The following is a 16,586-nucleotide window of genomic DNA, read 5'->3' as shown; positions in this document are numbered from 1 at the left end:
TCTCAAATTTAAAAAACTTTTTTAAAGAAGAAAATACACAGAAGAGAAATAAAATTACCCCCAGGAGAAAAAGGATAACAATTGCATGGACTTTTTGTCCCAGAAACAATGCCAGTAAGAAGACAGTGGAGTGACATATTTAAAGTGCTGAAAGAAAAACTGTAATATAGTTTGAAATTAGGAAGTGTGATGCTTCCATCTTTGTTTTTCTTTCTCAAGATTGGCTATTCAGAGTCTTTGTGGTTCCATAAAAATTTTAGGATTTCAGTGAGAATAGGCATCTTTATCTATTCCTGATCTTAGAGAAAAAGCTTCCATCTTTGTATTGTTGAGCATAACGTTAGCTATGGACCTTTATTATGTTGAGGCACATTTCTTCTATACCAATTTGTCAAGAGTTTGTTTTTTGAAATCAAGATTATGTGATATTTACCCTTCATTCTGTTAATGCAGTATATCATGTTTATTGATTTGCTGTGGTGAATCATCCTCAAAACCCACTGATCGTGGTGTATGATCTTTTTAATGTGCTGCTGAAGTCACTTTCCTAGTATTTTACTAAGAATTTTTGCATCTATATTCATCAGGAATATCAGCGTGTAATTTTTTTTTATGACAGTGCCCTTATCTGGCTTTATAATGAGAGTAAAGGGGGCCTTGTAAAATGACTTTGGAATTGTTCCCTCCTCTCCAATTTTTTGGAAGACATTGAGGAGGATTGGCATTATTCCTCTTTAAGTGTTTGGTAGAACTCACCTGTGAAGCCATCAGGTCCTGGGCATTTTTTTGGATGCAGTTTTTGATTACTGCTTCAATATTCTTAATCATTATTGGTCTGTTCAGATTTTCTATTCTTCCTGATTCAACCTTGGTAGGTTATATGTTTCCAGAATTGTATCAATTTCTTCTAAGTTACCCAGTTTGTTGGTGTATAATTTTTTTGCCAATTCTATCTATTCATTTTAATTGAAGTATATTTGATGTATAATGTTACATTAGTTTCAACTATGTACAACATAGTGATTTAACTAGCTTATATATTATACCATGCTCACCAGAAGTATAGCTACCATCTGTCCTTACATACTGCTATTACAATATCTATTGACTATATTCTTATGCTGTGATTTTTATTCCTGTGACTTATTCATTACATAACTGGAAGCCTGTATCTCCCACTCTCTTCCAGCCATTTTTCCCAGCCCTCCACTACCCTTCCCTCTGGCAACCATCAGTGTGTTCTCTGTGTTTATGGGTAAGCTTTCTGCTTTTTGTTTATTTATTCATGTGTTTTGTTTTTTAGGTTCCACATATAAGTGAAATAATATGGTATTTATCTTTCTCTGTCTGACTTATTTCACTTAGCAAAATATCCTCTAGGTCCATTCATGTTGTCGCAAATGGGAAGATCTCATCCTTTTTATGGCTGAGTAATATTCTATTGTGTATGTATATAGTATCTTCTTTATCCATTCATCTATGGATGGACACTTGTGTTGGTTCCATATCTTGGCTATAATAAATAATACTGCAATAAACACAGGGATGCATATATCTTTTCAAATCAGTATTTTCCTTTTCTTTATATAAATACCCAGTAGTGGAATTAATGGATTATATAGTATTTCTATTTTTAATTTCATGAGAAGTCTCTATACTATTTTCCACAGTGTGTACCAATTTACCTTCCCACCAACGGTGCCACAATGATTCCTTTTTCTCCATGTCCTCACCAACACTTACTATTTCTTGTCTTTTGATTTTAGCCGTTGGAACAGGTGTAAGGTGGTATCTCATTGTGATTTTGGTTTCCAGAAATTTGATTTTGGTATAGACTGAATTGTGTCCCTCCAAAATTTATATGTTGAAGCCCTAACCCCAAGTACCTCAGAATATGACTGTATTTGGAGATATGGCCTTTATTTTTATTTTTATTTTTTTAGGAAGTATTTTATTTTATTTTTTTCCAATATATGAAGTTTATTGTCAAATTGGTTTCCATACAACACTCAGTGCTCATCCCAAAAGGTGCCCTCCTCAATACCCATCACCCACCCTCCCCTCCCTCCCACCCCCCATCAACCCTCAGTTTGTTCTCAGTTTTTAAGAGTCTCTTATGCTTTGGCTCTCTTCCACTCTAACCTCTGAGATATGGCCTTTAAAGCAGTGATGATTAGTGATGTTGAGCTCCTTTTCATGTGCCTGTCTTATTGGCATATAATTGTTCATTGTATTATTTTACTATCTTTTGTACTTCTGTGGTATCAGTTGTAATGTCTCCTCTTTCATTTATAATGTTATTGATTTGAGTGTTCTCTCTGTTGGTCTTAATCTAGTTAAAGGTTTGTCAATTTTGTTTATCTTTTTGAAACCAACTGTTAGTTTTGATTATCTTTTTAATTGTCTTTCTGGTCTCCATTTCATTTATTTATGCTTTAATCTTTGTTATTTCCTTCCTTCTTTTAACTTTTGGCTTAGTTTGTTCTTTTTCTAGGTCCTTGTCATGCAAAGTTAGATTGTTTATTTGAGATTTTACTTTTTTTCTCAATGTAGGCATTTATTTGTATGAACTTCCCTCTTAGAAGTACTTTACTACATCCCATAAGTTTTGGTAATTTCTGTCTTCATTTTTGTCTGCCTCAAGATTCTTTTAAAAGGAAATCAAAAGGGAAACTTTTGATTTCTTCTTTGATCCATTGGTCACTTCTGATTTTACTAATTTGAGTCTTCTCTCTTATTTTCCTCGTCCATCTGGCAGCTAAAGTTTTGATTTTTTTGAAGAGCCAACTTTGGGGTTCATTGATTTTCTCTATTGTTTTTCTATTCTCTATTTCATTTATCTGCTCTAATTTTTATAATTTCCTTCCTTCTGCTATCTTTGGTTTAGTGTGTTCTTCTTTTTCTACTTCCTTAAGTTGTAAAGTTGTTGGTTTGAGATCTTTCTGTTTCTTTGTTTTTTGAGATCTTTCTTAATTCTTAAAGTAAGTGTTTACATCTATAAATTTCCACCTTAGTTCTTGCTTTCCTTGTGCCCTTCCTACCACTCCATTTTTCTCTTTTTCCCCTTTTTGGAGCCAGACAATGAGACAATAACTTCTCCATCTTTATGTTTTCAACTTTAATTCATTTTCTTTACTATTCTGGAACACTCTAGGTAATTTATTTAGGAAGTTTATCTTTGTAGTGGCATTTTTGTTGTTATTGTTCTGTCTGGTAATATATTCTATTGACCTTCCTACTTAATTGTCATCTTCTCTAGGTAGAGAAGGCTACCTCAAAACTCTCTAGATATTATGCTGTGTTTTTTTGACATGTAGGGTTTAGTAAGAGGTCAAACTGGTTTATTTTTCTCTGTAGCCATCCTACTTTTTCATTTTGCTTTTAGCTTTCAATGTCTTTATAATTTAAAATGCTTACAATTATTTATCTGTAGGAATATCCATTTTCTTACTTTTTTTTTTTTGACAATTTGAATCCTTTGAGTTCCTTAATAGTGTCCTTTTCAGTTCATGTATGGAAATTTCGTTTCTTCTGAAAATAGTTTCTACTTAATGAATTTTATGTTTTTCTCTCAAGTACATCTCTTAATTTTAGGATGCTGCTTTTTTTTCAGGCCTCTATTTCAGGAACCTTCTCTTTGACCAATTTAATCTTTGGCTACAGTAAGAATGAAATAATAAAATCTGTAGTTTTTGTTTGTCCTCCTTGATTATGCAGCTCTCACAGGAGGACTTTCCCTTGCCCCCAAAGTTCAGTGAAATCCTCTGTTGTCTCTGTGATGGAAATCAGTAGGAGGAGGTTAGTGACTCCAAATCCAAATCCATAATAAATCATACTTTTTCTCATCTTAACAAAACTTTAAAATACTTTTTATTCTATTTATATATACAGATATTTTTTTCTTTTTAATTATTTTATTTTCTAGATTTTTTTGAGGGAATTTCAAGAGGGGGAGTTTTAGTCAGCCTCATCTTAATGTCATGTCTGGAACTCAAGCCACTGAATTATTTTTAAAAACATGTTTAGATCTAGGTCAGTGAATTCAAATGCAAGGAAAGAGTTAAATTTCTTCCACAAGTGTTGGCAAAATCTGTAGAAAAAAGAGGAACGGCCTTTATTAAAGAAAGTTACAGGATATACAGTCATTGAGGAAGAAGGCTTTTCACAGGGGTAGAAGAGATTGCTCCTCCTTCCACTGTAACGCAGACTCTACAGACAGACAAGAGTCATTCCCAGACGTTAGCACAATAGCAGACAGTCAAGATGGATCTCGGGTGGTGAGTGATCATTCTTATTATTCTTTGAAAGGCAATTAAGGATTATGTAACCTCAGTAGCAGGCTGAGGTTGAGGATGGTGCTCATTCTCTGTTTTCTGTCCTTCCTGCTCAAGAATGCTAATATGTATTAAGGGCATAATTATGCACAAGCCAAAAGCATGAATGCTTGGGATAATGAATAATCTATGTTGTGAAAAATTGGATAAAGTCCCAAAGCCATTCTCGCCTTCTGAGAGCATCTCCTTAGGTTGATCTTATAGCTCCAAGGCAGGGGATCTTTTAAAGAAATTTCTAGCAAGGACATTTGACTGCCACTCAAAAGTAAAAATTATTTAAGGTGCCCAAAAGTTTACTGGTTGTTGTTTTTTTTTTTTTCAAGTGATTAACTTTAATTTTATAAATTTGTGTTTTGAATATTTCAATGTTGCAGTTGTTGGTTTTAAGAATCAGAAAAATTTTAGATGTCTGCATAAGTAGTACCATAGACTAGAGAGTAAATTTTCCTTTGTAAGGAAAAGTAAGAGGAAGAAGAGGTGTAAGAAGAAAATGCAGAACCCAGAAAATGAGTCACAAATAGGCCATGAAAGATTCTGAACAGAGTGAGGTAGTAGAAAGAAGGAGAGTAGTAATTCAATTAGCTCTCTGGTATTGAACATACATGATGTATTGTGTGCTTTATTCATGTTATTTCACGCATTTTAATCTTCACAGTGACTCTTGGACAGATAATATCTGTTTTATAGATGAGATAACTGTGGCTTGAAGAGCCTAAATAACTTGTTGAGGTCACACTGCTCATAAGGAATAGAACTAAAATCTTTCTTGCTGCTTTGCTCTGTACCACAAGGTTTCTTCATGTGTGGCACGCCCCCATGGCAGTGACTTACTGGAAGCAGTCACATACACCCTCCTCTTTGTTGGTGGCAGCTGGAATCAGTCATCATTTGTTATTGTTCTTTGAAAATCTAAGTAGCCCTCATCTACACAGTGCTTACTGGTTAGGGAAACAGCTTTGCTGATTTCATTTCAGAAGATTAGAATTTAATTTCCAAGTAAAGAGTCTTGCTTCCTTGCTGTAGAATTTTGAAATATTACACGTGTATGAAAAAAATTTAGAATTTATAATTTTTGTGGAACCAGAGGTGATACTGTTTAATTATGCTAATGCTGCCTGCAGACATCTATAGAACCACAGGCCACTGTCTATATTGTTTTTAAGATTCTCTGTTTCACAGTGCCTGAAAATTGATAATAAAATCTTTAAATATAAATGACCAATAAATAATGTTTAATCGCCTCAGAAATAAAAGAAATGCAAGTTAAAAACACAAAATATCATTTTTATTTATCAAAATGGCAGATTTCTCTTTTTTTTAGTTTATTTATTTTGAGAGCACAAGTGGAGGAAGGTACAGAAAGGGAGGGAAAGAGAGAATCCCAAGCAGGCTCCATGCTGTCAGCCCGAAGCCCAACACAGGGCTCAATCCCAAAAACCGCGAGATCATGACCTGTGCCGAAATCAAGAGTAAGACATTTAACTGACTGAGCCACCCAGGCACCCCTAAATGGCAGATTTCTTTTTACGAAGTAACTACCATTCATACAATAAGCCTACATGTTTCTAAGAAAAGAGGAACATTTATGCTCTTATTACCTAATATAATCTTTCTGGACAAAAATTTGGTGATACAAATCAAACCCTTAAAATTTATATGCCCTTTAACCAAGATATTCAATTTTTAGAAATTTTTTGTAGGGGCACCTGGGTGACTCAGTCGGTTAAGCATTCAGCTTCAGCTCAGGTCACGATCTCACATTTTGTGAGCTTGAGCCCTGTGTCGGGCTCTGTTCTGACAGCTCAGATCCTGGAACCTGTTTTGGATTCTGTCTCCCTCTTTCTCTGCCCCTCCCCTGCTTACACTCTGTCTCTCTCACTCTCAAAAATGAATAAACTTAAAAATTTTTATTAATTAAAAAAATTTTAAAAGAAATTTATTGTAAAGACATAATCATATGTTTGTAAAGTTTTAGTGACATGAACATTTTTCTTGTCATTGTGTCTAATAGTGAAAACCTTAGAAAAAACTTCAATGTCTTAAAATAGGTAATTGGCTAATTATGGAACATCCATAATGAAATACTATGAAATAATTAAAAATTCTATTGTAGAATAATTTTTAATGTGTTTTGCTAAAGAAAAAAGCAGAATGGACAGTGCTATGACTTTTATACATGATATCTTTATACAAACAATGTTAATCAGAAATACAGATGATTTTTATTTTCTACTTTGTGCTTTTGAACTTGGATCATATCTGTAGGCAGAAAAATAAAACTAGATTATTAAAAAAATAAATCAATACTTGGCTTCTCTCAGAAAACCAGACAGCTGTCTAGTACTATGAGATCACTCATAATTTGTGGAATTCTATTTAGGCTTTGGCCCTTTGTGTCTAACTTTTTCTCTCTTGACTCTTCGTCAGAATATACTCACTAATGGGGCATCTGGGTGGCTCAGTCGGTTGAGTGTCCGACTTCAGTTCACGTCATGATCTCACAGTTCATGGGTTCGAGCCCCACATCAGGCTCAGTGCTGACAGCTCAGAGCCTGGAGCCTGCTTCAGATTCTGTGTCTCCTCCCTCTCTATGCCTCCCCCACTCATGCTCTGTCTCTCTCTCTCTCAAAAATAAATGAACATTAAAAAAAATTTTTTTTAAATGTTGAAAATATACTCACTAGATCCTAATAAGCTTGTTTTCATAGAAGTTCTGCGCGGAAAGACCAGAGTGCTCATGTCATTTTACAGATGTGATGGGATGGCTCTTGAGTGAGCTACATATTGGGAGGAAGAACAGGGCAGTGGTTAAGTGGCCATGCTTTGGAACCAGAGTGTTGGGGCTTGAATCCTAGCTTCTCCTTCTTCCTAGCTATGTGACCTTGGACAAATTGCCTAAAAATTGTGATCCTTAGTTTCTTATCTGTACAATAGAGATAATTGTGATATGTCATAAGGTGGTTGTGAGAGATAACCCATGTAAATGCTTAGAATCTTGCTCTGATAAGTACTCAGTAATTATTATTAGTTATTATTATTACTGTTAGTATTAATTATTAGTTATTATTATTAGTTGTTATTACTATTACTGTTAGTATTAAGAAATAGAGGGGAAGTGATTTGTCCAAGGTTACACAATTATTTGATGACAATGCTAGGACTAAAATTCAGGAAGGTTTTTTCCAACAGAAGTGTGTTGTACCCTCAGAGCCTGTTAAGACAACCCCAAGCTGGGCTTCCAGTGAAGCTGACACGAAAAAGACAGAGCCCCAGGGCAAAGCCAGCCACTCTAGGGAGTGACTCTAATTACAATGGGAAGCCAAATGCTGGAAAAGGAGGGTGAAGCTAAGAAAGCAGAGAGTCAATTTGGATGCAGGGGGCAGCCAGGAGCAGAGATAGGGCAGAAGAGAAGAGATGGCTCAGAGATCTGCTGAGGCTTTTATAGACCACCAGTTGTGGGTTTCATGGGGGCTCAACATGGTTTAAAGACCCAAAGTGTGGGTGATTAAATAGACATATGGGCTATGTGGGGTGGGGAGGGACTGCAAATATAGCTGTGAGGAGATACTCGACAGATAGTAATAATAAAGGAAGAGGTGGAAACTAGGAGGGGCCAGGCATCCAGCTGTGATTATCCTAAAGTTACAGCCTAAGTTTGAAAATTAATAAACAAAAGATATGATAATATCTGCTTTAAAGAAATACCTCTGTCAGCAGAGTGCAGAACTGATCTGGGCTAACAAGGAGATTATTTAGGAAACTATTGGAATAATCCAAGGAGAGGTGTTGAGGACATGAAACCAGTACAGTTATGGCAGGATCAGAGAGGAGCGGATGCTTTTAGAAGATGTTTAAGCACAAGAATTGACAGGATTTGGTTTCTGAAAGATGTGGAGCTTGGAAGGAGAGATCTAAGTATGCAGTGGCGTCTTTCATAAAATGGGGCATATAGGAAGTGGATTGGGTTTGAGCTGGGGAAGAAAGAGGACTAAAGGTGAGTTCGTTTTTGAGCATGCTGAATTTGAGATCCTATGGAGTAGGTGAATGGTGGTGAGTAAGTAGACAATGAATATACAGGTACAAAGCTCAAAAAGGAGGTATGGGCTTGGAATAGATTCAACATAGCTGCAATTCTCATTGTGGGTAAGATCTCTAGGGAGAGAGGATGATGGAGTGAGAAAAAGCCAGGGATAGAACCTGGAAAACCATGACATTTAAGGAGGGAGTTGAAGATGAAGAGTCCAAAATAGACACACCAAGGAGGGACTAGAGAGATTGAATTAAAGCAGGAGAAAAGTGATGTCCTAGAAACCAAGGGAGGAGATAGATGAAACAACAGAACATGCCTAGGGAAAGACAAAGCATATTTACCAAACTTCTACGTTGGACACATGAGATACAACAGAAAAAGTGAGTCTAAGGGCTGAATTGTGTCCCCTCAAAATTAATATGTTGAAGTCTTAACCCCAGTAGCTCAGAATGTGACCGTATTTGGAGAGAGGGTCTTCATGATGATAATCAAGTTAAAATGAAGTCATTAGGGTGGACCCTAATCCAAGATGATTGGTGTGCTGATAAAGAAGAGAAAATTTAGAGAAATGTGCATAAAGAGAAGACAATGTGAAAAGACATGGAGAAGAAGGCAATTTACAAGCCAAGGAGAGACACCTGGAGCAGACCTGTCTGTCACAGCCTTCAGAAGGAAGCAATGCTGCTGACACCTTCATTTAAGACTTCTGGCTTCCAGAACTGTGAGACAATAAACCTCTGTTGTTTAAGCCACAATTTGTGGTATTTTGTTACTATCTCTAACAAACTAATACACTTGGTGAGTGTGCATAATACCTTGGTGAGAAGAGTGCACACAGCCAGAGAAAGAAACTGGGCATAAGTGAATGGGGGAGGGAGGGAGGAAAAAGGATTGGTCACCTGAGCTAAGAGAAGGAAAATATTTCACAATGCAGAGGGTAGTCATAGTGTCAAATTCTGCAGAAAGGTGAAGTAGGAGAATGACTGAAAATGTCCGTCCAGAGGCCCTTGGTGACCTTTGCAGAGATCTCCTAGTTGAGTAGAGGGAGTAAATTATAGAGAGCCGAGAATACAGAGACAGAACAGGGACCACTCCTGCAAAATGTCTGGCAATGAAAAGGGACCTCCTCTCTGGATCAAAACTCACCTCTGCTGTCCATAACAGCCACATGGAAACAACCTAGAGTCCAGACAGCCAGACCTGGAGTTTTCCTTCCTCTACTCTAATAGCTAAATAGAGGAGAGAAAAGCAGATACAGGTATTCCTTTTCCACCCAAACTGGTTTGGGAAGGATTTCAGGAAGAAAAGGATTTTTGTAGCTAACATTTTGGCAAATCAGATTTTTATTTATTTTTTTAATGTTTATTTATTTTTCTGAGAGACAGAGATAGAGCACGAGCAGGGGAGAGGCAGAGAGAAAGAGAGAGAGAGAGAGAGAGAGAGAGAGAGAGAATCCAAAGCAGGCCCCAGGCTCTGAGCCACCAGCACAGAACCCGACGTGGGGCTCGAACTCAAGAACCACAAGATCGTGACCTGAGCTGAAGTCAGAGGCTTAACTGACTGAGCCACCCAGGTGCCCCACAAGGTAGATTTTTAGTACTAACACAGATTCTATTCTGTTTTGTAAAGCCATAAGAAAGTTGTTTTTTGAAACTTCTCAGAGATGAAGACTTGTGGTGAATCTGATGATGTGGAATTTGGGGGATCGCTTATAATTTAAGCAGAAAAATATAGTAGAATTGGAATGAAGAAGTATTAAAGCATCTTCTTAGAAAGCTCTGAAGCCAATGGGATGCCTGAGTGGCTCAGTTGGTTAAGCGACTGACTTTTGATTTTAGCTCAGGTTTGTGGATTCGAGCTCTGCATCAGGCTCTACACATGTACAGACAGTGTGGAACCTGCTGGGGATTCTCTCTGTCTCTCTGCCCCTCCTGCATGTGCGCTCAATCTCTCTCTTTATCTCTCTCTCAAAATAAATAAATAAACTTTTAAAAAAGATTTAAAAAAAAGAGAAAGCTCTGAAGTCAAAATGAGTCTAAAATTTGCTTTCTGTAGTCTCAGAGATATTATCAGCCAAACAACTCAAAAGTCACAGTTCTGTATTTTAGGGGATCAAATTAATCCAATTTGGCTGTACTGAAAGATTTAATAAAAATAAAAAAGAATGAATAGTTAGTTAAGTAAACCAATTAGTCAATACCAGCCAGAAACTAACCATGGGGTAAAACCTGAGAAAGTAACTACCCATAAGATAAACCTAGTTCATCACCTTCATGTTTATGACTATTTTCAACCAACTAAACAATAAATCTTCATCAAGAAACTGATTGTCTTCAGGAACTGTGTAGAATACAGAAAAAAATAGCCAACATGTAATCTTTACAGTGTCATTAGGAAGAGAAACCAACAATTATAAAATGACAAAAGCAATCCAATGCAGTTAATAATTAAGCAATTTTTTAATATAAATGTAAATGACAAAAATTGTTCATTTCACTACATATTAAAGAAATGCCAATTCAAGCTCCAATGAGATATCTTCATTTACCAGATTAAACAGTAAACAAACAATCCAATTAGAAAATGGGAAAAAGATATAAAAAGACATTTTCTCAAAGAGGATACACAGATGACAGGCACATCAAAAGACATTCAACATCATTAGCCATGATGAGAATGAAAATCAAGCCCACAGTGAGATGAGATATCACTACACACCTATCAGAATAGCTTTAAAAAATAATAATAATGGTAACATCACGCTGGCAGGATGCAGAGAAACTGGATCACCTATATTTTTCTGTTGGGATTGTAAAATGGTGCAGCCACTCTGGAAAACAGTTTGACAGTTTCTTGAGAAACTGAACATACACTTACTATATGGCTCAGAAGTTGCATTCTTGGGCATTTATCCCAGAGAAATGAAAAAACTATGTTCATGCAAAACCAATACATGAATATTCATACCAGATTTATTCCTAGTAGTCAAAACAGGGGAAAATATCCTTCACTGAGTGAATGGTTAAACAAACTATGGTACATATATACTATGGAATACTACTCAGCAATAAAAGGGAAGAACTATTGATACCCACACAAACTTGGATAAATCTCCAGAGACTTATGCTATGTGAAAATGCCAATCTCAAAATGTTACATACCATATGATTCCATTTATATGTCATTCTTGAAATAATAAAATCATAAAGACAAGAAAGCAGATTGATGGTTGCCATGGTTATGAGTGGTGGAGAAAGGAGGAGGTATGCCTCCATAAAGGGATAGTACAAGGGAGCCTTGTGGTAATGGAATATTTCCTTATTACACTAGAGTGACAGTTTTTACATAAATTTATACACATGATAAAGTTGCATAGAACTATACACATGCACATAAAACATAAAACTGGTGAAATATAAATAAGCTCTATGGGTTATACCAATCTCAATTTCCTAGTTTTAACTGTTATACTGCAGCTGTAAAAGATGTTACCACTGAGGGAAAGTGGGTGAAAGTCACACAAGACCTCCTTTACAGTTTTACCAACTTCCTTTGAATCTTAAATTATTTCAAAATAAAACATTTAAAAAGTAAAGATACAACTCATTACCCCCAAAACAAATAATCCAGTTAAAAAATGAGCAGAGGACATGAACAGACATTTCTCCAAAGACATGCAAATGGCCGACAGACACATGAAAAGATGTTCAACATCACTCATCATCAGGGAAAAATGCACATCAAAACTACAATGAGATATCACCTCACACCTGTCAGAATGGCTACAATCAAAAACCAAAGAGGTTCCTCACAAAGTTAAAAATAGAAATACCCTATGATTTACTAATTGCAGTACTGGGTATTTATGCCCAAAACACAAAAACACTAATTCAAAGGAATACATGTGCCTCTGTGTTTATTGCAGCATTATTTATAGTTAAAGCCAAATTATGGAAGCAGTCCAGGTGTCCATTGGTAGATGAACAGATAAAGAAGGTGTGGTATATACGTATTCAGTGGAATATTATTCAGCCATGAAAAAGAATTAAATCTTGCCATCTGCAACATGGATGGAAGAAGTGAATATAATGCTAAGTGAAATAAATCAGATAAAGATAAATACCATATGATTTCACTCACAATGCAAAATTTAAGAAACAAAACAACTGAGCAAGGGAAAAAAAGAGAGAAACTAAGAAACAGATTTTTAACTACAGGTTGTCAGAGGGGAGGTAGATGGGGGGATGGATGAAATAGGTGAAGGGGATTAAGAGTACACTTAGCACAATGAGCACTGAGTAATGTATAGAATTGTTGAATTGTATACATTGTATTGTATACGTGAAACTAATGTAACACTGTACATTAACAATACTAGAATTAAAATCAAAAACTTAATTTTAAAATGTAATGGGAAAAAACCCAAAATGTTAATCTTCACTGAATATTAAACAAATACTAATTCAAACACCAATGAGGTATTTTTATTAACCAAATTAACAATTTGTTTTGTTGGAGTGGGGATAATAATGCTAATGAGTATACAAGAAGAACAGTACGTTCATATGGTATTGATTGGAGGATTATGAATGGCTATAACCTTTCTGGAAAGCAATTTTCCAACTGTAAAAAGCTTAAGAATGCTGAAACACACCCATTCTAGCCAACTGCTTATTTCTCTATGTTCTTAGTAATTTCTCAGTTCATTCAGCACCTTTGTTTCCAGGCTCTGGGCTACATGTTAGAAATTGCCAAAATGAGTGACATGATTTCTCAAGGAGCTCAGTTTAGTGGTAAATATATCAAATATGACGATTTTTTAAAAATAGCAGTGAAGTGTGTGAGGTTCCAAAGGAGAACAAAGGTAACTGCTTTCTATTTGTCTGTAGGCAGTATGTCTTGAATAAGTGCCAGAGTTTTGTCAGTCTGGCTGGTGTCAAATAATAAGTAGTTAATAAGTAGTTTTCTGTTTACCAGCCATGTCACCTTGGGGAAGCTATCTACTTGTCTGAACTTCAGTGCCCTCATCTAAAAAATGTGGTTATGAGTGCTTTTTAATGCCATGAGACTTATAGGAATTTATAGTGGATATGAAGTCTCATGGAAATAACATGTTTTAGTCTTCATATTTTTTCTTTAAAATCTATTATTTTCTATATTTTAAATTGTCTTCAATTTCTTTAGCTCTGCCTTTTCTTATTTAGTTCTAGCAAATGGGTTTTTTGTTAAGTTTGTTTATTTATTTTAAGAGAGAGAGAATTCCAAGCAGGCTCCTCACTGCCAGCACAGAGCCTGACATGGGGCTCAAACTCACAAACTGTGAGATCATGACCTGGGCTGAAACCAAGAAGTTGGACGCTTAACTCTGAGCCACCCAGGCGCCCCATAGCAAGTGGATTCTTACCTAAAACCCAGAAGTCACTATAGTAAACCTCTAATTATAGATACGAGAAGGGCAGGCTCAATGCAAGTGAATAAGGTGAAAGCCAAACAACAAAGCCACTTAAAATATATTTTATGTAAGATAGGATGCCAAAAACATTAAAATAAAGTCCTGTCCTATAATTGGTAATTATATGTACCTTCATGAAGCTATGAAGCCCCCTTTTTAGCCTTCTGGATTTCCAATATGGTACATTTGGTAATGTCTGCTCTTAATTTATAAAGACTTGTTTGCCTATTAGTCATCATGGGTAACATATTCAAATTTGCACTTCTAATTCTAGAAGATATATAAACTACCACTTTTGCTTATTGTGAAAATGCTTATTCCTCTTCTGCAATAATTTCACTTTTAAGGATATAGATAAATAGTATGAGACATGAAAAAGATTTGTGCACACAAATGTTTATTATTGCATTATTTAATATAATGAAAAATAAGAATCAACCTGAATTTTTCATAGTAGGTGAATGGTTAAGTAAATTAAAGATGAAGTTGTTGATAACGTGTGTGTGTGTGTGTGTGTGTGTGTGTGTGTGTGTTGATGACTTTTTAATGACAGAGAAAACATAAGGCTATGGAATTATAAAGAAAATAACGCATGGAAACAACATAGCAAGTAGGTCAAAACAGTCATAGTGGTTACCTCTAGATTGACAGGATCATAGGAATAGGGTTTTTTTTCTTTGAAATTGCTAAATCTTCAGTGAATTTATATTGCTCTGCTAAGCAGGATAAAATCAAGATAAAAAGCAACCTAGTAGTGAGGTACAGTCTCTGAGTCGGGAAGAGTAAACACAGAATGCCTACAGAGATCCTCAGATAATAGAATGTGATGCAGGCATATAGTTTATTATACCCTCATGATGCCTGAATGGTGGAAGCTTCGTTACACAGCAGATGAACCCCATCTTTTTGTTTGTTTGTTTGTTTTAAAAATTTTTAATGTTTATTTTTGAGAGAGAAAGAGAGAGAGGTGGGGCAGAGAGAGACAGAGACACAGAATCCGAAGCAGGCTCCAGGCTCTGAGCTGTCAGCACAGAGCCCAATGCAGGGCTCGAACTCCCAAACCATGAGATCATGACCTGAACTGAAGTCTGACACTTAACCAACTAAGCCACCCAGGTGCCCCACAGATGAGCCCCATCTTGAGCAATGCTGCTGGTCCCCACTCTGTTGTCTTGTGTGCTGGAATGTGGTCCAGTACAACCTAATCTCATTTTTTGGAGAGAAGTTAGGGAGGTAGACTTATATGTGATATCTCCTGATTTTTATGTAATGCCTCAATGTCTGGAGGGGCTTGCTTGGCTCAGGCCTCCAATTTTGACTTCTGTTCTCTAGTACAACAGAGGTTCAGAGGAGTGTGAGAACACTATGGATAGAAAGGTTTAAGAATATATTAAATTCCAGGCTGTAGTGAATCAGGGCTAGAAAAGAGGGGGCTGAGAAAATTTGTTTATTAACTCATTCAGCAAAGTTTTATTTAATGTTGAGAAAATGAAGATGAATCACATAGAGATCCTATTTAGCAGCTATGAAGGGAGAAGGTTACATTATAGCTAGCATTTCTTATCACATGGCAGGCATTATGGCACATTCTATCATATATTATTTCACTTAATCCTTACAATTCCTGGAGGTAGGTACTATTATTATCCCCTATTTTCCACAACTGAAAACTAAATCTTAGAGATGTTAAATAACTTGTCCAGGTCGCATAGCTGATACAGAGCCAGGAGTCCAGCCACCAATCTAATTCTAGACCAAAGCTCTGAACAGCATTATGGGAGCATATATTATGGCAGACCAAGACAGATTTGTGGGTAGAAATATTTGTGCTTGGAGAGAGCTGTGTTGTATCAGGGCCCAAAACAAGCTCTGGCAGCCAAGTAATAAAGAACTAGGGAGCAAGTGGTCTGGGACAGAGATTGAAAACTAAAGATTGGTAGACCAAAAATAGCATATAGATAGACAGTAATTTTTAAAAGTTAAAAAAAAATAACTATAACTAGTTGCCAGTACTTTAAAAATCTGGAGAATTCACATAAATTTGGATTTCCACCTCCTCTGGGAAATCAGAATAACCAGTAACAATGGACCCTCATTCTCATATGGTAACAACAGATGAATCTGGAAGAGGCTGCTCAACTTCTAAGGGGGTAAAAGCTCTCCTTTTCCTACATAGCCTACTTTGCTCATTTATTTACATTAACTGCCAGGACCATGTACGCACTTGAGTCAGGAGTTACAAAAGCTAGGGATGTTTGAAAATATAGACCCAGCAAGATACTTCCCCCAGGGCACCAAATTTTAAGGCAGAAGCCATTTACATCTTCCCTTCTGACTGAGCTGGAAAGTGGTCCCAAGATCTTTGCTTGCAGGTTAGAAGGAAGTAGATTGGTAGAGAAGGGGGAACTTGATTGAAGGCTCAGTGAAAAAGGTGGGAATTTGAGGGACATGGAGAATTGAGACAGCAGGGAGTATAAAAGTTAATACGCCTATGCAGTGGCTCACCCAAGATTCAATTTTCAAGAGGATTCTCTGACTTGTTAAGTGTTCATGGTCACCAGGAAAAAAAAAAGTTAAAAAAAAAAAAGGGAAAGCAAACCCAAACTCAGTTTCTTTAATGTCTCTAGTTGTGTTTTCACACATACAGGCAGAGTGATCCCTTTACACACACTTAGGTATCGATCTGAGGGTCCCATTCAGTTCTGGGGACTTTAGGAAAAACATTTACTTGGATTAAAAGAATTGGGGGCAGGTTACTTATTTCTCGAAG

General features: G+C 36.3%; 1 protein-coding gene across 2 annotated transcripts in view; it reads left to right on the top strand.

Moving 5' to 3' along the window:
- Positions 1-16,586, top strand: part of CD86 (CD86 molecule) — an 84,832-nt gene that overhangs the window by 13,042 nt on the left and 55,204 nt on the right. Inside the window, exon 1 of one of the 2 annotated variants that reach the window (XM_047874180.1) lies at positions 4,151-4,277. The exons of the other annotated variant lie outside the window; for it this stretch is intronic. Coding sequence (XP_047730136.1) covers positions 4,264-4,277 — 14 coding nt within the window. The 5' untranslated portion in view covers positions 4,151-4,263. Of the gene's footprint in view, positions 1-4,150; positions 4,278-16,586 lie in introns of those variants that run through there. 2 annotated transcript variants of the gene reach the window in all.

This window comes from Prionailurus viverrinus, chromosome C2, assembly GCF_022837055.1.
Source record: "Prionailurus viverrinus isolate Anna chromosome C2, UM_Priviv_1.0, whole genome shotgun sequence".
Lineage (NCBI taxonomy): Eukaryota > Metazoa > Chordata > Mammalia > Carnivora > Felidae > Prionailurus > Prionailurus viverrinus.
This window is presented reverse-complemented; position numbering and strand designations above follow the sequence as displayed.